This window comes from Stegastes partitus, unplaced genomic scaffold, assembly GCF_000690725.1.
Source record: "Stegastes partitus isolate 25-593 unplaced genomic scaffold, Stegastes_partitus-1.0.2 Scaffold176, whole genome shotgun sequence".
In the NCBI taxonomy this organism is placed as follows: domain Eukaryota; kingdom Metazoa; phylum Chordata; class Actinopteri; family Pomacentridae; genus Stegastes; species Stegastes partitus.
Window position 1 is genome coordinate 552,494 of NW_007577907.1, and position 25,723 is coordinate 578,216.

A 25,723-nucleotide genomic window follows, 5' to 3' on the forward strand; every position below is an offset into this window, starting at 1 on the left:
AATAAACAAGTGTTTTATCTTTTTTTTTAAATTTTTTTTATTTCTTGAATGCTTTGAGGTTGACATAATGAACTGTCCTTCACACTGTGCAAGCTCTCACAGAAACTCTAATTTCCAACAATAACCTCTGTGCCAAGTGTGAAGCACCTGTCCATCTGTTTTTTTAAAAAGTGCAAATAGCACACCGTTCATGGTGTTATTTTAGGAGGACGCCCACTGCAGCTCCGGTTAGTGGTACTACGACTCGTCCTAAACCTCCTGATTATTGCCTCACTTGTGTTTCAAGTGACCTTTAGTTGGTTAGGCTGAGCTTCCAGTGTCCTTTTCCAACTTTGTTAAGTCTCACAAACAATTGCTCTGGCAATTCTTTCCCATGTTCTAGGGTAATTTTATAACTATGTTTATGCAGGTTGGCTGACTGGAAACCACATGTGGACTCAACTTTGTTTCAGTGATCACAGGTTTTCTGACATGTGGGTCAGCGATCAAAGGTGTTTTTATTTTTGTTGCATTGAGTTTTTATTTTGGTGCGTTTTCATACAGTCTTTTTAAAGTATTTGTTTTTCCATAGGAGAAAATAATGCTTTTATTGAGAGATGATAAAATGCTGAATTATTTGACTTTTAAGTGATATTATACAGGGTTGTACTTCTTTCATGCACTGTATTGTCCATATTTGCTGACAAAATATAAGCAGTCTGGGTTTTATCTTCCATGGTTCTAATCTTTCAGTATTATATTTCAGTTTACAGCTCTGCTCACTTGGGAAACTCTGTATAGGGGAAAACAAAAGATGCATTTTCTTCGAAGAAATCCAATTGATTTGGCTCCAACATCTAAAGCCATTTTAGCTTGAGTTGCATTTTAGTATACAGCAATAAAACTGCATTAGAAAGGGATCTTTTCAGGGCCGGTATAGGGAGAATAAATGATTCTGGAGGTGTATATGTATCTGTAGGTATGTGAGCATTTAAAATCTATTCATCCCAGGTTGATATTTTCAGATTCAGTACACACACAGCTGACAATGTGCAGTTCCAACACGAAGATGCCACGTCAGCGTTTTCCAACATTATTGAAGCTCCAGGAGCCCGACAGACAAACAACATGCTGAAGCTGTGGTCAGTGAGGTAACCTGCAGTCATTCGTGGTGGTTATTAAGTGGATTAACCCCTTTAGATTAGTCTCAGCCATTTCTTCCATCTGTCCACTGTTACAGCACAGGCCCGCGATTGTACAGCCACTGCAGGACACGCACACACAGGCGGGAAAACGCAAAGAAAAGGGGAATTAAAATGTGTTTACATGAGCATGTGAGCAAATCTTGTCCAACTGACCTACTGTACTAAATATCTGTGCGTGACTCAACACGCACACACACAAACTGACCACGACGGCTCGTGTCACATGCGTGCATACTGTAGACACGCTCGCATGCAGAAAACACACGCACACTAATCTGTGATTAGTTGCTGGTTGTTATTTGCAGATGAGTGAACAGGAGACATGCGACTCTTGTACAGTACTGACACAACAAGGTGCAGTTCAGTGGTGCGTGGCTTCAGACGCAGCTGTCAATAAGGAGGGACTTTAGATTAAATGTATGTCACTGTGACACTGCTGAGGGGGTGAAACTTCAAGTGTATAACTGACTTTTTTAGTGGGATTTTTGTCAAATTTAGCACAACTTACTTTAATGATGAAAATAGAAAAATAAGCCTGAAGAGCTGCAATTTTCTGTAGAAGGCCTCAGAGGATAAACGCTTCAATATTAGCTGTAGTTTAGCTTGAAATAGAGATAGCAAGACCATAAAAAATGGGTCTAGCTGTGGTAAATTTAAATAAATGATTACTTTTTAAATTAAGTTAGTTTTTAAAACTCACCTGTACAGACTAGCCTCCATATATATATATATACATATTTTTATCTAATGCTCTATTATTGCTCTTTTGTCATTTTTATTGTCTTTATTAATGTTGTATCATCTCTATTTTTATTGTTTTAATGTTGCTTTTTAATATTTTGTATGTTTTAATGTATTGTAAAGCACCTTGAAGCTGCAGTTTTAAAAAGGTGTTATAGAAATACAGTTTATTACTGTTATGACTAACCTTAAAAGTGGAGTGTGTGATTCTCATATAACACACTTAGTTTCTTTGTTTTGTTTTTTCTGTGTAATTCAATGAATATCTCCTTGGTTGTTCCAAAGTAGCTTGGAACAACCAACACAACATAATTTCAGCCAGTCCAATACTTGTGCTCATTTTTGCTTGTGCACAACAGGAAGAGCAGGGGAAGAACATGTTAACGATCAAAATATTCTAACTAGCTTAATATCAATAATCTTTCTCCAGAATTGCAGACTCCACCCTTAAGTACTCCTCCTACATAACTGAATTCTTGCACATATTGTGACATATGAAGCAGTTTTGCCAAAACTTGTGAATTACCTAATTTATTAACTTCAAGCCAACAGCTAATTAAAACCTGGTTAGTTTTGGAGAAGACAGTGACACCATGTAACAGTTTATATAAGTTCATCAGGTAAGGTGTGAAAAGTACAATAATTTTTTGTTTGCACATGTTGCGGCATTAAAAAAAAGAAAGAAAATTATTTGCAAAGCGACTTTTTATCCACTTTTCACTAAATATGTGACAACAAAAGATACCCAAAAATTACTTAAAAAGTACAAAAAAAATGTTACAAAAGCTGCTAATTATTTAGAAAATCCAGTACCTTCTAACAACTAGCTACCAAACGCTAAGTCGCCTGCTGGATGTAACCCATCATTAACTCTTTAAAACAATTACACATATTAGCTCAAGGGGTCTTGCTAAATTTTAAAGGTTTTCACAGGTAACTGCAGCAGATCAATATCTGGCACAGTTTATCTTTGCACAAAGCCTAAACACTCCCAGAACACATCGGAACGTTGCGTCTATTTTGATGCAGGTAATTAGTTCTGTTTCACAGTATTATTATTACTAGTGCTTAATTAATGTGCGGCTGCTTATCCAGATGGATGTGTTTTACCCTTTATGATCCACCAGAATATCTTCAAAAAAAAAAAAAAGCCTTTTGTTTGCATCACAGTCTGAGCTACAACTAAAAAAGAAAAACTACTGATGATTTTATTTTTTAATTCAAGCTTCATTTCTTTCACTAAAAACAACAAACACAAGTCATATAAAACTGATTTCAGCAGCTCACAGTGAAGCTTCTGTGAGTCAACCTGTGGTGAATCGAGACTAATTAATATGCAGCTCTCACATGACACCAGTTGACTGTAGGTCAGCCAGTCAGAGGATTGAACAGTTTGTGCAGAGTAAGTTCAGATCAGGGAAGCAGCCCGACATGAACCGAACACACTGGACATCATTGATAATCAATTAGAGCGAAGCCTCGAGGGCAGAGAAGGACGACAAGAAACAAATGAAAGGACAAGAGAGGAGAAAGACGAGTGTTCTGCCACCAGGGGACGAGTCACTGATTATTTCTGTTCAGACTCATGTCTGTGAAGCTATTATGGATAATGACACACACATGGTGGATGTCTGATATTAATACACAAATGACTGCATGTAGTGCTGCAAATGCAAGCAGAGGAGTGAAAAGCTCATCCTGCTGCTACCAAATCATCCAATTCCTACAACAGTTTCAGAAATTTATGAAATGTAAGCTTGATATGTCACATACTTTCTGAGATACATTTTTAAAGTTGCCCCTTGACCCACTTTTAGCACATTTTTTTTTTGTACATTTACATTTGAGGCTACGTTTGACAACAATATCTCAGAAACTATCAAAGATAAAAGCCTGAAATTTTCTCTGTTATTTCTCATCATGCTGTTGACTCAGAATCTGCACTATTGGTCAAGTAGATCAAATAGTCTCCGATTATGGATGAGCTGAAATACGAAAAAAATGAGTAAAGCCGTCATGAAAAGTCCAAAATGCTGATTATGCCGAAGTCAACTCGTGACATTTTCTGAACCGTATCACATCAAAACAAAACGAAACAAACAAGATATTTTTTAACATGAAATACTTTGTCACATAAATGAAAATATACCATTTTAAATATCTATAGTTTATGAAAAAGTTTCAAGCAAATCAGAGATGGTCAAGCAGAACGCCCCTGATGATAGGAGATAAAATAACCCTATAGGCAATTCTCGCCACTCAGCAGACATCTTGGTAACGTAGTTTTTTTTAGGTTAATAAGATAAGGCCCCTATCTGACTGAATGGAACGAGAGCCATAACAAATTTTATTTATAGCTCCTTTTCTTTTCAGAACAGAAAACATAAAGGCAGCAACAAACAATAACCTCTACCTCATAAAAAAAGGAGAAAGGTGCCCTTTTTCCCATACATTTCTGTGGATTTTCCAATTGTTCAGCTACATTGTGTTTGAACAAATGTAAAAAGACATGTTTAGCATAAAAAACAAATAAGGTTTAGGGTGTAGCAAGGATCCACTCAGTGCTGTGATATAGTCAAGAAATCCTAATATCTAATATTGGATATTTTCCAAAGTACTGGGAAATTCTGTGAGCCAAGTTTTAAAGCAAAGTCAAGATTGTTTATGTTTTCTAGAAACCTTTAGCAAGTTACTAGTTGTTGTGACCAGTCCAGAATGCATAACTTCTATTGTTTAATGTTCAGTAGGACATAAAAACTGCACGTATAGAATCACGAATCAAACTGGAGGAAAAAAGCTTTAAAAGTTTGGTGACTTTTCCAAAATTTTTAGTTTAAAAGGGTTTTTCTTCACTGCTATAATTCCTGACACAATATTTGCATCAGCGCGACAACGTGATTGTCTTGAGGTTTCCTGGTTTGGCTGATAAGAAGCAGGCGACTGGCTTTTTGAGCAGAAGTCCGCTACTTGTGGCACACAACTGCCATCTTTGGCCGAATTCTCCCATCGATTTCTATTCAGAATGCTTTAGCTACTACTACTGACAGAGGTTGTGGTAAAATAGAGAGAAGCGTGTTAAAAAATAGGGAAATTAGATCTCCGACAGGCAGCAGAAGTGTCCAGACAGGTCACGACCTCCCGCTGCTGCACACTCACACATCTGTCAGTCACTGTGACCTCTGACCTCCTGCTGCTTCCTGCGGCTGCAGAAACAGGAGATCGACCTTGCTGACCTCCTCACTTGCTTTCAGCTGCTTTTTTTTTTTTTTTTTTGCAGTTGTGACGTTTAAATGTTTGTTTTACTCTCATCTTGACTTTGTTTCCCTGAATAGATTTTAGCTGCTTAACACTGCACAAAATGTAGGTCACTGCCAAAAAGCCTCCATGTCTGACGGAAGGAAAAATCAGTAGTTTGTCTTTCATAGGAGCCAGAGGATATCATTTAGTCTTTGTGACTAGCGCCACCTAGTGGCTGGTCACAATCACTGTATTTATCCACTTTGTTTCAGCTGCAACAAAACCAGAATTCCTGGAGTTCTTCACCATTTTCCTGCAAACCCAGAAGACTGTCTGTAATGAGCATTTAAAAGCATGTTTTTCAAGAAATACTGATGAGTTTTTAATGGTTTATTTAGTTTAGGAACCCATAAAATAATCTTTAATAACTTTGTTCTAGGGGGTCGACCAGGAGGGGTTTTCCAGCACTGAGACTGATGCACTTTGTAAAGTTTGAATTCAATCTCCAACACAAAACATTATTGAAATGCTTTTGTTTTATGTGTAACTAAAAAAAGAACATTTAATTATCTGTGTTGGTAGGATCTATAATGAATAACCTATGAGAGACAAAGTAGTGCATTCTGAAATTTAACAAGGAATCATTTAATTATCAGAAAAATGCTGATTAGCAGATCTGATAACTGACCATGCCAGTGATTGGTACATCTCTGGTCTGTCCATCTGAAAAATTGCAAGAGAACTTCATATTTGTAGTGCTATCACAAAAGTTAGCATTCCTTTTATTTCTCAAGAAATCAGAAATCATCAGGAATACAGTCAATAAAAACAAATAATTACAGAAAAACTGTGATAAATACGAGATTTACCTTATTAGTGGACATTTGATACTAATTATATACATTAAGTGCTTAGATTTAAGTTTTAAAATGAAAAATCTTGTTGAAATAAAATATAGGAACAAAATCATGTTTGTCTGACGCGACTTGCATTTCAGTAACATAAAGACCGCGAACATGACACATGGACGGACACAGCAGGAGTAACGCTGACACTTCTCCTTCATTTACTGCAGCGGCCAAACCACCTCATCACCAAATCTCCTTCAGTTGGACTTTCATCAAAACCACAGCAGCTTTAAAGCTAAACCCAGTGATGCAAAATCCTGCAGAAAACTGAGGACAGACTTCGCCAGAGTGCAAATGTTTTTGTTTTCCAATTCATTCTTAACAGGGATGCGAATCTATCTGCGTATATGCATTGTGTGTTGACTGAAGAGAAATAAAACTTAGTATTTAAAGCAATTTTAAAGTTTATTACTTGTGAAAAGCTGACTGGTTCTTTCTGGGGAGGATTTTACATCACGTGTCAAATTTAATTCACATGCTGGGACACTTCATTTTCACATACAGGAGCCTGTCTTTAGATTAATCTCATTCACAGTGACACAGGTGGAGGAATCTAGAGACCCTGATGTTGTTTAATGTCACTTGAATCTCTCATGTCAGCATAAACACTAAACCTGTGACATAAATACTACAATCTAGGCAAAGTAACTGCATATTCTCACATACATTTTCCTTCATTTGACCACCGTAGACAGCAAAAGTCTGCTCTCTTCATTCACACTGATACAAACTTGAGTTGAGCTTATGAGAACCAAAGCAAGTTAAGGAAATTCCTACAAGAAAACAGCATATCGTTTAAGACTGGAGTGCAGGGCAGTGAACCAAAAATGAACCAAACAGAACAGACACAGAAAGATATCTTCATCAGGCCACCTTTGCTCTTAAAGCATCAATACTGAAATGCATTAAATAACTTATGTTAATAAAATTATTTTAAGTTACATTAAAATATTTAAACTAAAAGACGACTGAATACTCATTAGCAACTGTCCAGACAGTGTTTTTTCCCACAACATTTGACTTGGAAGAGTTTCACCGTTCTCCATGTTTCACATTTCACCCAGATCTGTTCTCCTGCTCATTGACTAGCAGCGAACATCCAGTTTTCACTCGTCCTGACTGGCTCTTTCTCTTTTTGTGTGATCAAGAACGTCAGCACCTTCTGTTGCTTATTCAGCCAAACGAGCCGAAGGAAAGGTGTCAAATCTACTGCACCACTTGCAGACGAGAAACTGATTTATAAACTTTCCATCGTTCGGTGACGATGCAGGAGTGTCGTGTCAGTCCAGCTGATCCTGATGTGCAAAAACAAGCGTCCATCGAAATTCGTTAATCTCAGGAGAAAAGTTTCTGGGTGAACAACTTGACTTCACAAAAATTGTGACCGATTCTTCTTAATTTTTCTATATTTCCTTAAAACCTCACAGAATGTTCCAACAGGCTTCGGTGCTGCTCCTGATGAACACTGCATCTCATCAAGAACTCCTCCAGGTTATTTTTCAGTCGAAGTCTCTGTGGCGAAGCTGCTCTTATCTGCTACACTGTGACACTAACAAATGGCCACAGATGTGCCGTCGTTGCAGATGAGCAGCTCTTCTTGTTTTCTAGTTGTGCTCCTGTCGTTGAACCAGTACAGATGCTTTTCACTTGGCGTGCCGGCTCTTGGGCTGAGCTCCAAGGCTGGAAGAAGAGCCAAAATGTCTCCCGTGGCTCTTCCAGCGCTGGCGCAGGACAAAGTCGTAGTTGGCAGTGGTGCACATGGCATAAAATACGTTGGCTTTGTCAGGGATCTGGAGCTCTGAGACAGAAAGAGGAATGAAGTGACAAAGTGTTGCCATTTAGTTTCTCTACACCTGATTTATCTGCTTCTCAGGTTAGTATGGGGAAGGATTTTTAAAAGCAACAATGAAAGCAAATTTAAAGACAATTAAAATGTGACAAGCTCCTGAAAACTTCATCATGTCTTGCATTGATTTGCATTGAAGTTTGTGGAAACTGGATTTTTTGCTTCCTCTACAGAGTATTGTTTGGCCATTTATTGTTGAAGTTTTAAAGGAACCAAAAGGTTCATTGCTTTAAGTGTAAATACTAGCACATATTAAGCTAGTTTTTGCAGTTCACATGAATATGTTCAAGGTTGATTTGCTTTTGGTGCATAAGTAAACAGAACTATTAGGCTCAAAGTTTTAAAGACTGACCCAAATTTAATGCTGCTTGTCTTGTAGCTTTGTAATTCTGTGTATAATCAGTTTCAAATCTAACTTTTCAGAAGGTTTGTTCTGCATTATTTCTTGAGTTACAAGCAAAAAGAAACTAAATTGAGGAAATATATTTACACACACAATAAGAAAGTTCTGCTCGGGGTTAAGAGGATTTGAATTATTCCTGTTTCTAGCAAGTTATACCAACTGTCAGAAAAGTTTAAGCAGCTCGAGGTGAAGCCTGAGGCGGAGATTTTCACCTTTTCCGCTGTTGAGCATCTGGCAGAGGCGGAAGTCATTGGAGCTGATGTCTTCCATGTTGTGCTTTTCAAGAGCTCTTTGAATTACCTGACGCGTGTGGTCCTGACTGGTCAGCTGCAGAGGAAGCACAAAATCAGACCAAAATCAATACCCAACACCTGTAATCAGAGCATGTATTAATCCTCTGAATCCTAAAGTGCACCAGTGGATTTGAAAGGCATGTTATCTTTTTAAAAAGTCTAAAAAAATAAATACAAAAAAACCTGCAAATGTCATCATTTATTAGAGCTAGAAACTGTTAAGCAGTTTTGCTTTTGAAAAATAATATTTTTAGGCATGGATACGTTGTGACTGTCATGACCTGTAGTGAATAACTGTCATTATGTTTAATTTTTAACACACTTAAAAAATAAAGTACTTTTTAAAAAAAAAAGGCTTTCTACAAATGCAGTAACCAAAAAAAATGAAAAAAAAAAGTTTGCTATCACACACAACAATTTTGCTCCGAAGTAGCCTTTGATTTAAACACTCTAGAATGAAGTGGGTCAGTTTTCTGTCAACACAAAGAGGTCGACAAAGTTCACTAAGCAATCCTGACTCTTCTGCTTTCCATTTATAGACCAACAGTCAGATTACAAAACTCACCAGGATGCTCTTATAGACATTTCCGTTGCTGACAGACTCCACGCTGACCCTGATGATGCACGAGTCGGCGACCTGCTTGTTGTAAACAGGCAGAGCAGCCTGAGGAGAGCAGCTGGACGAAGACTCCGGACTCAGAACCAGAGAGGAGGAGCTCAGATCTGGATGTGAGGAGCTGCAGGAGGAGCTGGAGGACATGGAGGAGAAGTCTTCTGCCACATTGTGAAGGGAGCCAGAGAGAGACTGAAAGAAAACAGGGAGAGAATATGAATCTATTTATGCCCCTGCTGACCTTCATACATGATCTGACTGTAAACACAGGGGTCTGTGGACTGACAGGCCCCATTACCTTGAGTTTGAGTCTGAGTGGTGAAGGCTGAGGGACGGTGAGATCCTCCATGTCTGAACTGCTGGAGCCAGAAGACGAAACGCTGATCTGGTCGGCGTGAGTCTTCCTGAGGGAGCTGTCACTGCATGTTCGCAACCTGCACACACAAATAGAGGCTGAGCACATTTTCACAAAAAAAAAAAAAAAAAAAAGTGGCGGAAATCCATCTTTTTTACTCATAGCAAAAACTAATGGATCAAACATCAGTAAGGAAATGCAAAGCATAATGTGATCAAAGTTGACACCAGCTTTAATGCAGTTTTTGGGGAGTTTTTAACCATTTGAACCCTGAACAGTTTCTGGGTGTTTTTTTTTTTTTTTGCTCCTGTCACATTTTCATTCACTGTAGGCTCAATTTTCTCTGCCAAAAAAAATCTCTGCACCTCGATGGAAACAGAACAACCATGACTAGAAGTAGAAGGACTTCAAAAATCTCTAATGTAGTGTAACACAGTTTGAATGTCATAAATATTTAAAAAATAAAAAACAAATTTAAATTATTTGATAATATATTTAACAAAAATGTAAACAAAACTGGAATGAACATGTACAATATTTTTCCAAGTACTAACAGGTGTTACCAATACTGAAAAAAAGAAAAGTGACTCTCCATACTAGTTGTTTATCTACTTACATTTCAAATTTGTTTCTATTCGTCTCAGTTTTTTTTTTAATGATATGGTTAGTGCATATGGTTTGTCTTATAAATGTGACATATGGAATGAAGTATCACAATTATGGAATCACAATTTTAAGCTTAGGCTTGGATAATTTCCTTGATGGAACCACACAAGACAAGGGAGTTATCCAAGAAGCCTCAATAAGGTTCAAATCAACACTTTTTTTGTTTTTACAGTTGGTAGCTCTGCTAAATGATGTAGTTTTGGCTTTTTTTTTTCAAGATAACACAACCTTCAAACTCACTGGCAGGTTTTGAAGTTCAGAGGGTGAATGTTTGCTACTTTAGCAATTTAAAACTAAACACATAAGAAAACAGGCAATGTTTTGTTGGTTAGTTAAGAGGAAAACAGTGCTTACTTTAAGAGTTAACTCTCAAAAACTTGTAAACAGACTTAATTTCTTTTCAAATTAAATATAGTGTACAGAGTTTTCAAGGATTTCCAAACATTGTGTGATGCGACGTCTTTCAACATTTTATCTTAACCTATTGGAATAATGCCAGTAAAGAAATGTTCACCAACTACAGAAACTAAATTACATCTATTTCTGGCAAGTTTTACACAGAGCTGTTCTTCAGGACTTACGAGGTGAGCTTCTTGGTGAGCAGGCGGCTGCTCCATGAGTTGGGAGAGATGGGACACGGGTCAACTGGCGGCTCCAGCTCACGAGACAGTTCATAGCTGCAGAAGCAAAAATAAGAGACATGATGAGCTGTGGGAAAACTTACTTTATTACCTTTACAGCACTCTACACGTGGATTTCATGTGTGGGTCAGTATGTGTCTCACCTCTCCTGGTCTGTTAGCAGAGTGTGCGCCTGCAGCCAGGACGTGACGTGAGGGTTCACTGGGAGGCTGTAGTGGGAACAAGAGGCCTGGAGCTGCTGAATCTGAGAGAGAATCTCAAACTCCTACAAAGAAGATCAATAAATCCACAGTAAAGAAAAAGGCAGCATATAGATTAAATTTTTTAAGACATTATTCAAAACTAGTCGTTCATGTAAGACACCACTAGGAGGCGACACCTACCCGCCTGCGTTTCTCAAAGTTGATGAGTCCTCCCTGTGGTACAAAGGAAAGCGTTACATGGGATCACAAAACCACTAAAGTCCCATAAAGAAGAACAAATAATGAACTAACCTCCACAGTGTCAGTCAGAGCTGTATCCAGCATGGTGAGGACGGTCAGGTAGGTGCCCAGATATGGAACAACGCCATTGCTGAGGGTCTGGAGACAAAAATAAAGCTATACTTTTAAAACTATTTCTACATTTTGTTTCTATGGCACCTTAAAAAAAAAAAACTAGAGTTTCTTAAAAAAAAAAAAGAACAATAAAACATTATAAAGACAAAACTAATGAAATAAGAGGAAACAGTCACAGCATCTTTGCTTTAAGCTTGGACTGTTGAATATTGAACATCAATTAATTTTTTTTATTTGAAGGGTTTAGGTGCTGAAGAAGGTGTAGAGCAGAGCCAGACCACATGGAGATTTAAAGATAATTAAAAAAATCTTATCTTGAACTCTGCAACAAATGGGGAGTCAAGGAGGGAGTATTGTGTTCCCATTGAGATTTTTCGAGCAACCTGTAATAGAGCAATTGCTGCAACGTTTAGGTGAATGAATAGTGAATTGCAGGAGTCCAGGTGGTACAAAATAAGGACGATGACAAGTCGTTGACGCTGCAAAATTAACAGACCAACATCACCGACTTCTGACTAATTTCTTGCAGATATTTTATGATCTGCTAAATGTTTTCGCTGTATGAAATTAACCAGGATGTCAGGATGTTGAGCTCTCTAGTGCATCCCAATAAATAAAGCAGAAATATAGGTTATGTGGAAACACACACGTACCATCACTGTTTAAACAGACGAAATATGGGGGCATAAAACGTTTTACACACAGCTCCACCCGCACTAAGTAAACTGATGAACTGTGGGAAATGCTGCACACGTTCGGTTTTATATCTTTCCCTACGTAAGGGGGAACACTGGCAGTCATGTGAGCTGCAAGTGTTTCCATTAAACACTCCGACTGGAAAAAGAAGAGGGAACTTGGTGTTTATCTTTAGTACGTCAGCTTGAATGCATGTGACTTTTTTAAGGAAGAATAATTGATGATGCAGGCAGAGAGAAACAGACCTCAGCCTTTCGTTTTTTTTACTGGCTAAGGTCTCTGGCGGTCAAATCTGACTGAATTTGAGGAACCAAACAAAAACGATGAGTGCCTTCTTACCGTCTGTTTGGACTCAGAGCAGAGTTTGGGGGATTTGGAGCCTGAGGTGGCACTGCTGTCCAGGTGACTCCCGTCCTGCAAAGAGTGGACAAGGTCAGCATTGATGGGTCGAAATAATTTAAATTCAGGGTGTTAATGTGACAACAAAGCAGATGTGTTATATAATAATTCCTCTCAAGGTTGAGTGCCTACTAACAGGGTGCTGTGGGAGTGGGAGCAGTGCAAGCCATGTGATAATCGTGTGTTTAAAAGCAGTCGTAGATGCTCGGAGAGAATTAAATATTATATTCTTAATATATTAACAACCTCAGATTAATACTGCAACCCAATTAGCTTGCAGCTTTATTGGTGCTGGGCACTAACAAGGAGCTTTTGCTGCTGATAAACGCAGTATCACTAAATACACAGTCATATCAGTCATTTTCCACAGCGTCCGGCTCTCAGAACAAAAAACAGAGCGGCAGGTGGACTAGACGTTAAGAAGTCATTCAGTTATGAAAAACAAACGGAAAACAATACGTGATTAGACTAACAACAGGGCAGTTTATTAAGTCCGTGTTAGAGGTCTTGTGTATACATTTGATTCAGTAAGGACCACGCGAACAGGTTAACCATCTGGACCCCCAAACCTGCTGTTGGCTTTGAAAGACAAATTATGCTTTAAAAAAATGACAAAAATTACACCATTTCTAAGAACCAGAAAAACAGGAAGAAATGGCAGATCATTGAATTTATGTGTGACTTTCAGTTCCATTGCAAAGATGAGCGAAATCTGAGCTTAACATATTTAATCAAAATCACTTTATTCTCACTAAGATGTTGACGAAAATAAATCATGTGCACCAATTAGCTACTGCAAAAAACTAAACTATTTTTTATTCTGTTTGAGTGCAATCATGAAGCCACAAGTGAAGCAAAGAAAATCACACCCTCTTATAAGACTGACTGATCCTGTCCTCTGTATTTATAGGTTTTCTATTTATTAAGGTTTAATCTGTTGTTTATTAGTAGCTTATTGAACCTGGATATGCAGTTCCATCTTGTGCAAATGACAAATATTGTACATGTACTGAGGCTCTCTCCATCACTCTCATTAGTATGTCTGAATAAAGCTTTCATTAACATAAAAATGACTTCTGACAGCATGATGTCACTTTAAAGGACTAATGAAGCCAGCAGTGTTACGTATCATGTTTCTAAAAAGGGCTTTGTTGTTATAGCAACAGATCTTTCCCAGAGACATCATTCCACATTATGTCACATGTGTTTGGATAGAAAACACATGAAGTTACCTCCACCAGAATCTCTCTGCTGGTCAGCACACAGTTCTCATCTGGGAAAGTCTCACACAGGTGGTCAAAGGTTGCCATGCTTTCCCTAAAAAACACAAACATATTTCATATATTAATAAAGCTTCTAAAGTAGAATCACTATATTTTATTTGAAATATGTGCAGCGGGCTGTAAATGCTGGCTGACCTGCTGACAGCCGCCCAGGTCTTCTTGAGGCGATACACAGCGTTGGACTGCAGTGCTGAAAGCATCGCTCTTAAAGAGGAGAAGTTCTTCAGCTGTCTGCACTCCTGCAGAGACAAACCACACAGTTGTATCTTTATGTTTCACTTGATTGCAAACACTAAATAAAAATTCTTTAAGTTTTTCCTGATCCCGACCTGTGCGATGGCGATCCACCTCTCGATGATGCGTGCTCTGTGGGCGGGGCTGGTGTGCGAGCAGTGAGGGGAGCTCGGGGCGGTGGACGGGTACGGGAAGGCAGAGGACAAGCAGGGCGACGAGATGGGGGAGGAGGTGGAAGGGCCTGGTGCGGACGGACAGAGCAGCGAGGTGATGACACGGTTGGTGACAGCGTTAAACTGGGATATGGTGGCACGCACTGTTGGCGCCAGGTTGCGGTTTTCTTTCTTGTCACGCTGCGACCAGATGCAGCCCAGACAGTGGAAGGGAACCACTTTGACAAACAGCTCCTGAGGGAGGAACAAGACATAAAAAATGTCAAAAAAAGTGACACAAATTCCGTGACGTGTCACAGAACTTAAAGGTTTCTGAGAATGAAACTTACAGCATCCAGTCTGGTCAGCTGCTCCGCCACTTCCCTCACAGGAGAGTCCATAAAGTTGAATTTATCTTCCACCTGAGTGGACAACTCCAGTCCGTCTTGCTGATCTCTGAGCTCTTGCTGTGATGATTCACTGTCGTGCTCTGATGCAGGCTGGCTGCAATCTATCAGACACACAAAGTCAGAAATGATATCCAAACGTGCTGATCTACACACACTCACAAAATGAAGTATTTCAGCTGCAAATTGTTGTTTTTGTTCTCATCAAAATAAACAGAGTACTGAAGTTACTGTAATGCTAAATATTGATCAATATTCATCCACTTTAACTCTGATCTATACACTTAAGCTCATAGTTGCAATTGAAGTGCATATTTTGACTATAACTCTTCCACATTCTATATCAGTGATTGCTGCTGCTTCATTTTTCAATGAGTTTCAATAGTAGAGAATCATTTGCACTGAATTAAATCATTATAGCAGATTAGAGGTAATGTGGTGATGTGGATACAGTCTAAAGAAAAGTATAAATATAAGGGCTTCAGTATAAAAGATGGATAGCCTGAAACTCTAAATGTTCAGTGTGCTTAAAATTTGTTATTCTGGTGATGCACAGAACGTCATGCATATAATTTTCTACCATACCTTGTTCCTGGAGCCTCTTGAGCAGGACGTCGGCGCTCTGAGCCAGTCGTCTGAAGCAGAGGCGGCGGTGCAGGTGGGCACACAGCAGCCGGAGGGCCTTATACTGAGGAGGTTCTTGGAAGTCTTCACTGTGTTCCTCCAGCCACAGCCGAATAACCGGGAGCAAGGTACTGAGGAAAGATAATGGGGAATTAATAAGTGTTAATTACTAGCCCAGGTAAGTCCTGCTGATATTAAGAGGCCTAAAGACATCGGTATAATTTGTAAGAGACAAATTAAAAACATTTGGGAAAAGGTGCGACAATGTTATATAATGTTATTCGATTAGAGTCAATTACTAAAACCGGCTGAACTCACCTGCGGTGGCAGACGTTGTTATCCAGGTTGGTGACTGAGTCGTCTCTGCGGGGGGGGAAAGAGAAACACAATTACTTAGCAGCTAAACTGTCAATTAAAGACCCTGTCTGGTGAAATTCAAGCTTTTTACTTTTTCTATCATGTTCATATTGTGGTTTTTATATTCTAGAAGGCAGAGCAGAATAAGCAGCTTGTACTATGACCGAGCATTTCTGCCCTAAAACTGCAGATGACACTTAAATATACAGACTAAGACTTCTGTGGTTTCATAAGGAACAAACATAAGGAACAATCACATCAACTTTCAGGGTGGGAATTTCCATGTCTGCATTCTTCTTTCAGAATTTGGTTTCCAATTCAAACATGCATGGCTGGATTACTCCATTTTGTGGCCCAGGACACATGAGCTTAACCAACCCAGAATGCAAAGAGACATTAGCCATAAGCTGCTTCGTAGATTTCACAGACATGTGTCCTCTAAGAGAAGCTACAATGTATAGTTACAATTTTAGATTATTTCCATGGGGAAAAAAAAACTCCTGAACATGTGATTCTGACACACATACGTGGGTTTTTAGTTGATTTCCAATGATTATCACCACATTTAGGTACAACATGGTGACTGAGTGATGACAGAAAACATCCTGTAAACAGCAAAGATGTCAGGGTTGAACCTTCCTCACTGTTCATCCTGTGGAAATGTCCTACAGCACTTTGAATCAGCTGGGACACTGTGGCCTTGTTACACAGTGTAAACAGATAAATGTCTCCCTTAGAGGATTAATACCAACATCATAAAATACATGTGCAGTAAAACTGAAGCATGCTGCCATGTTGTCTCATCTGTAGGAGCCTGGTTCAAGTTTTATTACAGGGTTTTTTGTCTTTATTGCACCAAAATGTGACACCTAACAGTCTGGAATGTAGGACTAGAAGCATAGTAAATTGGAGCAAATGAATGATGGTGTAAGCTGGGTAAATTAATCCCAGTTTAGAGAGCTCTTACCCAGTTACAGCGCAGTTATAGCTTTATAGTTTAACAATATGTTACATCCTGTACAGAATCCTGCAGGTGAAAAAGGGAGAACATATTTTCTAGTTAGCCCTGACCTCACCATAAAGCTCACCAGAAATCTGTTGCCACCAGCACTGCAGACATGAGGGTGACTGTTTGACAAATAATATATCAAGTCTGCAGCACTAATGACCACAGTTTTAGACTCTCATAATCTCATTTGCAGCTCAGTCAGAAAAGGTGAGCTGCAAAAAACTGATTGAATTCTAGTTTCTTTTTGCTCTCCAATCATATATTGAAGAAATCCTTTTCAATCTAAACTAATTTATACTCTTCTTGAGATAGAACCACCCCATTCTCCAAAAACATTCCTGCAGGTAAATACTAATAAAACTTAAATCAGGCATATGAAGCAGCTCCTCTGCTAGGCGTGGAGGGCGTCGTCGCGACTACTGTAGTAAATGGAACAAAGGCCGAGATTGCTTTGTTTAGATCGTGACGATAACAGCCGTCATAGAAAACCTGCTCCGCGTCAACAGAGGTATGTTTTGTGAATAACTGATGCGACATAATTAGGGCATTTAAACACTGTCTTTTGGAAATTGCTTTGGCAAGTAGTAAAACCTGGTTACACATAAGATCAGCTTGCACTTGTACACAGTGACGACCTTTGTGAAAACAGCACACACACTGGAATAACAAATCAGTGTTAATAAGTTGGGATGCAAATATCAAAGCTCTCTTATTTGCTTCTGGCTTCTGACACGGAGAGACAACTTTTAACCGATTTCACTTTTAAAAATGGGAAACCAGTGAGTTAGTAAACTCAATAATATACAGGACCATGTGATCAAAGTTGGTTTTGTTATTACCTTTTACACTTTTTAGTATCTTATTTTAAATCCATGTAGTATAGCTAGTTTTCCACAAAATAACCGTCCTCACTTTCTTGCCAAGAGATGGCTGATTCATATCTGTGAGCTAAATGTGAAGCCACAGCCACAGTCAGTTAGCTTAGCTTAGCATCAAGACTGGAACCAAGTAGAAAGTGGTAGCCTGGCTCTGTTTGAATGTGATAAAAATTAAAATTAAAATTAAAAATGAAACAATAAATGCAGAGTGTCATTTTGCAGGTGGATGTAACTCCTGGCAAGAAAGCAAATAAGTAAGTTTGACAAAATAGATACTTTACTCATCACCTTGGGAAAGTTAAAGATATCCACTTGTTCACATTTAGGAAAAATAAGGAAAAAAATAACCTGCAAATCGTAATGACGAAAGAAATAAAGTGTCCAATTATTCCTTTCTCCACCAGCATAAATCTCATGGATCCCTCTAAATCCAGCAGCATCAATGACCTTATATGTGGCCTTGCAGAGCAGCTGACTGAGCCCTCATGGTTTGTGTTAACACAGCTGACAGCTAAAGTCTGCAGAGCCTGCACGTGTAACAGTTTCTCACCTCTGAAACAGCAGCTCGATGAGGGTGCTGGTGGAGGTGAAGGCCCTATAGGTGGACAGGAACACAGGCATGAAGTCGGGCTCGCGGTGCTCAGCGTCCAGCAGGTGGGTGACCAGACGCTCCAGGGTGGCAGCCTTCAGCCTGCGCACTTTCACCGTGTGGTACTGGACGAAGCTGAAGGCCGTTGGCAGATCCGTCGCATCTGAGCCGGGCAGGACGGGCTCCCTGCGCAGCGTGACGCCAAACACAGCTCCGTCTTCCTCCTCCTCGCCCCACTCCTGCACCGGGTCCTGCAAAGGGGAGGAAGTCAAGGTCATCAAGATGTGGCAAATAGCAAATCTTATACATGATATCACAGCAAGAAGGTCGCTGGTTCGCGTCCCAGTGAGGACACCCATAATCTTTCTGCATGGAGTTTGCATGTCCTCCCTGTACAGCGTGGGTTATCTCTGGGTTCTCTGGCTTCCTCCCACAGTCCAAAAACATGTTGAGGTTAATTGGTGATTCTAAATTGTCCGTAGGTGTGAATGTGAGTGTGCTTGGTTGTCTGTCTCCAAGTGTGGCCCTGCGATAGACTGGTGACCTGTCCAGGGTGTCCCCTGCCTTCACCCTAAGTCGGCTGGGCTCCAGCCCCCCGCGACCCTAGTGAGGATTAAGCGGTGTATAGATAATGGATGGATGGATGGATGGATGGATGGATGGATACATGATATGAACTTCATGATACAGTAGAAACCCAAAAAGAACTTTATGGGGGAAAATGAATACAAATCAAAAACTTTATTTCTAATCTTTACAAAAAACTTGCATTGCAAAAGTGAGATTATGTTTCAAAATTCCTTTTCCATATGACAGCTACAATATGTCAGCTATGGAGCTTCGTCCACAGCTGCCGTCAACATCTGCAGTAAGTTTTGCGTCAGTTGATCTCATTTTTCAGACGCTGCCTATGACCCAGCCTTGAAATCTGACCTAGACAGACAGACAGACACCTGGTGACTGAACAAAGAAGCATTCACTGGCGTCCTTGTTTATGTCCGCAAACACGTCGGGGACAATTAATTGAGCCATGACACAGTCTGACCTGGAATTTCCTTCATTTTATTTAGCTACAGCAGATCTCACACTATTTGGCCCCAAACTGTAGAGAAACACTGATAAGTGGATGGTGAGGCAGAAGTTGTTTTGCTCATTCTTTAGTTAGACTCTGGATTAGTTTTGTTGTATAAAAGTACAGTTTTTGCTGCATTTTATCAATCAGTTCTTTTTCTGTTATTTTATTTATACACTTTGTATGTAGAGATTGATTCATTTTGTTGCAGATTTGAAATGACAATAAAGAAATTCTATTCTATTCCACGCACAACAAATGAGAAAACAAACACTGTTTATAAAGAAACAACATTAATTTACAGCCCTGGAGCACTAAATTGATTTGTAATGCCACACCACATGGCAAAGTTTACTTAAAAAAGAAAAACTGAACTGTCATTTTTACCCAAGCAAAGCACAGGTTATGCTTGCAGTGTATTGATTTTGTGCATTAGGAGTTATTATCAGTTTCATAGATGGCACAGATGAAGCAGAGTGAGTAAAACTGCAGAGCAGTTTTGCAATACAATTCAAAAATATATGGATGCAGCTGCCCTTCACAATACCTTCAGAAGATGCAGTTGCAAGTGTTTAAGAGTTCATTTTTTATATTTAGAAGACACAATCAAACCCAAAGACACAAGACAAAACTAGAACAGTGCTCAAATCACCACAGAAAATGATTTAAAATATTAAAAACACGCAGATAAAAGTCAGATTTCCCAACTACACTAAGTAAAATTGATTGGTTATATAATGCATTGTGATAAATCTATGGTTTGTTGACTAAATGAGCCATGTTCTGTGGGTGTCACCTCCTCTCCTGCCACTCACTGGCCTGGAATGAGGCGCATTAACTGGTCTGCAACATGTGTCCATGCAGGTGGTTTGTAATCACAGAGTTATTTGGCACATGTGTGACAATGGAAGGAGATCATGCTTGAAAACACCTGATAACACATGACAGAAACCGGTGTGTTCAGACAACGCAACGCCACGCTGCCGTGAATGAGACCTTTATCAGTGTGTTGGTGCTGCTGACAATTAAATTCACATGAAGCTGACAACACACCAAGGAAACACAAAAACACTATGCAGACTGTTTCTAAAGTCTCAGCTCAGCGCCACAAGGCAAGAAAAGTAAAAATTAGGATGAATATTTAGGAGGGAACCTACCATAGATAAGTGCCATTTCCCCATGTTTGTGTTTCTGTCGTTCTTGGAGGGAATAAATCCGCAGTGAAGACAGATAATTAAGGATTCAACTCCGATCTCCGGCAGTTCAAGTCGCCTGATACTTTCATTTTTACAGTGAATGCAAGGAAACAGTTTTTAAAAAGTGTCCAGAAGTCGGAGATATCGGCGAGTTTGTCAGTGGAAGGACTGAACTGGGAGAGAGACGGTGAAGAGAGGCAGTTCAGTGGCGGGGCTGGTGAACAGGTGTGGGCGGGGCTTCCACTGTTGACCAATAGGGTCGCACAAGTGAATAACATCATATCTTATTATGTAAATTCTACATGTGAGGCTGAGACTGGAAAGTTGATGCTGAGTATATTGAGACACTGAGGATGCATCTATTGGCACCTCTAAAAGTTAAGAATAACTTTCCACTGTCAATCAAATGCATTTTGCACAGAGGCCTATTTATCTGTTTGGCTGTTTATCACTGGTAAACACTTCATATTGTTCTCATAATGCTTTGTTTTTCTGTTTATTCTACTGGCTTACAACCAGGATCTGAGTACTAATTTCATGCCAGCTCATATTGATCCATGCGCTGGTATAACAGTAAAGAATCCTTGAATCCTTGATTTCTCTTATCCAGGGACATTTTAAGGAAAACCTCAAGGCATACATGTTTTCAGTGCCTTTTAGTTGCCCTTAGTGGACTAAATATTTTACACTTAAGAAAATCCTAATGTGCAGTGTTACAGCAGCAAATAGGACGGTGCAAAAATGTGGCGAGCATCAGTAAAAATATCCGAATAAACAAGAACTGTACATGCAAGTACTGTTGATATGGCACAGATTCTTTCATGACTAGAAATAATTTATTCTAAAGTTTGTCTTACAAGTTGTTTCCTTGTTTTGTAGTGTTATATATATTTATTTTAAAACATTTAGGTCTTGTTTTTTTGCACATATTTTTGTTGCTTCCTGTCCTATGCCATGTTTTTGTAAGGTCTGTACCTTACTTTGTTAAGCGCTATGTGATGACATATGTTGTAAACTGCGCTATACAAATAAAATTGAATTGAACTGAATTGAATGTTTAGCGTTTTGGTCAACTCAGATTGCTTTAAATATGTACGATATAAATAAACTTTATATGAAACTTGATTTAATTTTGAAATCCTGCACTACTTGGACAAAAGTTAAACCTTTTTCTTCATGTAATGCAACAAATAGCATGTTGTAGAGTAGACGTTGCCCTCAATTCACTAATCAATTTACTGCTTTGAGCAATTTATGAAGAAAAAAAAGTAAAATTCTCACATATCAACTTCATTAATTTTAACATATGCTTTTTTCTTTTTTTTTTACTCCTCTGTGACAGTAAACTAAATGTCAGGACTGCAAGAAAAACATGGTACTGCAATATTGGGTTTTTCTGCAATGTAGCTGGTTAAGGCATCTAAAAAGCAAACGATTTTAGCTTTGGACTGTATTCACATGTGGCTTTGCGCTTGTCATATAGAGCTTTGTGGTGCTGATTTAAATTGTCAAACAGATCAGTTATGATGTGTCATGTGGTGGTAAAAATTGTAAGACACTGCTGGTCAATGTAATCTTCTGAGTTTGTTTTTGCAGCCATATATTCTTTTTTCAGTCTTTGTCTCCCTTTTCTTGCTCATTTTACTGTGCACAAATGGAGCGGAGAGAGATTTCTCATGTAAATTTGTCATGCACTGTGTGCCTTACTTAACATCACATTTCCTGCAATGTGACACACACATTGTCATGGCAATGCAGAAACATAATTTTCAGCTCCCCTCTTTGGATAGTGGACTAAACAAGACACTTGAGGACATCTTAGACTTTAAATAAGAATTACACTGATTTAAATCTGTATTGTTCCATCATTAAATGAATGAACTGTTTTCTAGCTGGCTGTTACTGATTTTATTTACTTATTTTCTAATCTATGGGTAGGTGGGGGTTTGGGTTTTCTGTTTGGTTTGTGAAGAAAAAGGATAAATCATTCAAAGCACAGCTCTCAGATGAATGTAGTGGCGTAAAACAATTGCAGCTTCAGTGGTTTGAAAAGGTACCTTCCCTTAGTTACAACAGCAGTTTCTGTGTATCATCACAAGGTATTATGTCTTACTGCAACACCAGCCACAATCATTATCCTAGTTTCTACTGTAATCCCTCTAAGGCAACTTGTACATGACATGACAATGTGCACACATGACATTTTGGGGTCATTGCAGTTTTGCAGTTTTACCACATTAATTTGTTTATTAAGCTGTGCGTGGTTATTTTGGACTATATTATATTACATAATTAATTATATTCATTAAATTCATTATCAATTGCAGAATGTTATTATTTTACATGTATAATTATATGTGTAACACTTGAATACCATTTTTAATTGTCTGAGTGTAAGTTTGGTTCCTGCCTGTTCTAATACTTGAAGCCTATGTCTGTGATGATACCTTCAAACTTTTAATTGAGTAGCATTTTCAAGGCAGAGCTTTTACTTTAACAGTGTGATATTTGCACTTTTACTTGAGTAAAGGATGTGAATAGTATTTTCTGGCCATTCACATGGCCTCACTTTTCTTACAGCAGACAAAGTTAAAAGTGCAGCCGCATCCTCACACACTGAAATCGCCATAATGTTGGTTTGAACATATGACCTTTCATATAATACATTATGACAACTTACAGTATTTTTATGTTGCATTAACATCCATGTGTGACAGTGAATTACAATCAGGTCCATAAGTATTTGGACAGGGACACAGTTTTTCCTAATTTTCCCTCTATTTCTTCCTCTATAGTCTTTTCTCTCTAATAGATGTGCTTTGTTTTTTCAGCCTCCCACACCTGGGAGACACCAATTTGGCCCACATATTAGGAAACCTCCTCATCTATCAAATGACTCAACACCTGGAAACACCTGCAGACCTTTTATATCTAGAATTTCTCTTGCAGTAAGAAGGAAAAAGGCCACACCTGGCTGTGATACTGCCCATCAGTCAACTGTCCTACTTCTTTCTGAGCTTGTGAAAATGAAAAAAAATATTTATAAAGAAATGGCTGTAATTCTTAAATGGTTGATGCAATATTTTTGTGAGACGCCTTGAATTTAAGCCAAAACTTCGGTCACATGTCGACCATGTCATTTCAAATCCACTGTGTTGGTGTACAAAAGCAAAATGACTCATTGTCCAAATAAATGTTGACTTGTTGGTATGTGTGTACATTTTAAAGCACGACTGAGTATGTTGTATTCCAGCATTAGTCACAGATTGTGTAACAGCAGACTTGTTATTTATCAATATAATTCAGCAAAGACAATACTGGGTCATCTGGTGGTCACACAAAGTAAAACAATGAACTTTTAATTCATTCACTTTCCTTAAATTCTCTGTCTGATTGAAAAGAGGCCCAGCATTTTTCGACTCCTCACTCCTTTCAGGAAGCATTTATTTGATTTTATGGGACGAGATTAAATGCAAAACGTTTCATGAATCATCCGGAGGCGAGAAGTGGAATCCAGGCCAACTTCATCAAGTGATGCATTCAGCCTTTAAAGAATCCAGTCCGGACAGTTTTTTTTTTCTTGACAATGTTTAGTTTACCTTCCTTGCCCTGGTGTTTGGGCGTGGTGCGACATACCACCTAAAACTGGTCTGTTCTGATCTTGAAAGATTGAGCTTGTAACTACAAGGAAGCATAAAATGAGCATATACATTTAGAGCCTTTTGTACTTACAAATGTGTTATACTTTTCGTAAGAAAATTGCAAAAAAAAGACAAAGTAAAACTCAGAGAAGCTGAGCAGATGGGATGTCTTTAATCAAGCTGTCTGCCGCTCATTAAGCCCAAAGGGAAGAATATGCTCTTTGTTTGTCTAATGAGTCTCCATCTCTCTGAATTGAAACTCTACAATCACTCTCTCGTGTTTGCCGATGCCACCCAGTATTCCTACAAAGGCTGAACAAAAGAGCGGAGCAGCAGCGGCAGCAGAGACCCCAATTAGTTCTGATTAGACACATGAGTGGGTGATGAGGTGGCAGAGGAGGCAGCAAGCGTGCACGCAGAAGCCAAAACATGTTGTTTAAAGTTCTCTGAAATTCACACGATCAAAAGGCTGCTTTTCTCACGAAACACAAAAATATGATGCATACTTCCTGCAGAGTCTCTACTTTCTCCTCAGTGTCACTAAGTAGGTGCTGGGGCTGATGACAATCTGGGTGGAAGGAACAATAGTGGAAGTTCCCAGACTAAAAAAAAAAACCTGACGTCAACAATGACTGAACATACGACAGGTGATGCAGTTTGTGCATCACACATCAGCAGTCCAATCAGTGAAAAGAATTCACTGATTCAAGACTCAGAAGACACCAACTCTCAGTGTAAATCTTATCTGGAAGGATTTGCATTTCTTTTTGTAATTTGAGAATCCTTTGGAGTCATATTCTTCATTATTCATTAGAAAAGGTTTTGTTGTTGTTGTTTTTTGTTTGTTTGTTTGTTTGTTTGTTTAGCACAAATGGCAAAAATCTGTAATTTCAGCCTCTTAAATGGAAACATTTTCTGGTGTTCTTTTGTCTTTTTCATGATGACTCTATGATAGCAGAAAGAACATTCTTCAGGTATTGAACTACTGTTGAAATCAACACAGGCTCAGAGAACTTGTGATGTGATTTTCCCATGATTCCCTGATGTTTTATTGAACAAATAATCTACTGAGGAAATAGCTTAATGTGTATAATCTTTAAAGTATATCTTTGGGTCAAATTAGCCTCAGAAAATGTACTTGTTGACGTCTCAGAGGACACTAAATCTCATTATAAATGTATTTTGAAATGGAATAAATTAAATCAGCATTTTCATTGTAAACTGAGAATCACTTGGAGTCATAATTCCCCTGTAAATCAATAAAAACAAATGGCAAAAAAACTCAAAAACTAACATTTTAGGTTCTCAAAGTGAACATGGTCTTCTATGACAGTAGAAAGAATATGCTTTGGGTTTTGGACTTCTGTTGAAATAAATGTTGATGAAAATCTGAAATATTTGGGTTTCAGAATGCTGATCGAACAAAACATGAATCTAAAGATGTTGTGTTGGGCTCATGATAACTTATGATGGGTGTTCTTTAAAAGTTTGTTAAATTTCATAGAGTGAATGAAAATCTGGAAAATAATCTCTAAAAAAACAGTGGCTGCTGCTTCTGAAATGAGAAGATTTTCTGGTTTTGCTAGCATTTCATGACTATCTATGACAGCAGGAAGAAAATTCTTCAGGCGTTGGCTGCTGTCGATGTCAGCACGAGCTTTAGGAACTTGTAATGGGAATTCCCCATTATTTCCTGATAATTTGTTGACCAAACTATTTACTGAGAAAACAACAACTGATAA

At 38.7% G+C, this 25,723-nt stretch overlaps 1 protein-coding gene across 1 annotated transcript; it reads right to left on the minus strand.

Annotated features, from left to right (window-relative positions):
* Positions 1 to 5,905: 5,905 nt before the first annotated feature.
* Positions 5,906 to 20,484, minus strand: rgl3a (ral guanine nucleotide dissociation stimulator-like 3a). Its single transcript, XM_008279931.1, has 17 exons — positions 20,302 to 20,484; positions 18,034 to 18,323; positions 15,558 to 15,602; positions 15,201 to 15,370; positions 14,559 to 14,719; positions 14,152 to 14,463; positions 13,958 to 14,061; positions 13,772 to 13,856; positions 12,480 to 12,554; positions 11,382 to 11,468; positions 11,271 to 11,303; positions 11,031 to 11,152; positions 10,828 to 10,923; positions 9,524 to 9,659; positions 9,178 to 9,417; positions 8,532 to 8,646; positions 5,906 to 7,868 (listed from the first exon to the last, which is right to left on the minus strand). Exons 1-17 carry the CDS (start codon positions 20,323 to 20,325, stop codon positions 7,714 to 7,716), a joined length of 2,250 nt encoding a protein of 749 aa, XP_008278153.1. The 5' UTR covers positions 20,326 to 20,484; the 3' UTR covers positions 5,906 to 7,713.
* Positions 20,485 to 25,723: the final 5,239 nt, after the last annotated feature.

What these genes read in the sequence shown, in the direction of transcription:
- rgl3a (XM_008279931.1), bottom strand. Translation starts at nt 20,325, where the DNA reads ATGGGGAAATGGCACTTATCTATG. An exon ending in GGTGGATCGCCATCGCACAG is followed by an intron (nt 14,062 to 14,151) that starts GTCGGGATCAGG and finishes TTGTCTCTGCAG; the next exon opens with GAGTGCAGACAGCTGAAGAA. An exon ending in CTCACCAAGAAGCTCACCTC is followed by an intron (nt 9,660 to 10,827) that starts GTAAGTCCTGAA and finishes TTGTGTGTGCAG; the next exon opens with GTTGCGAACATGCAGTGACA.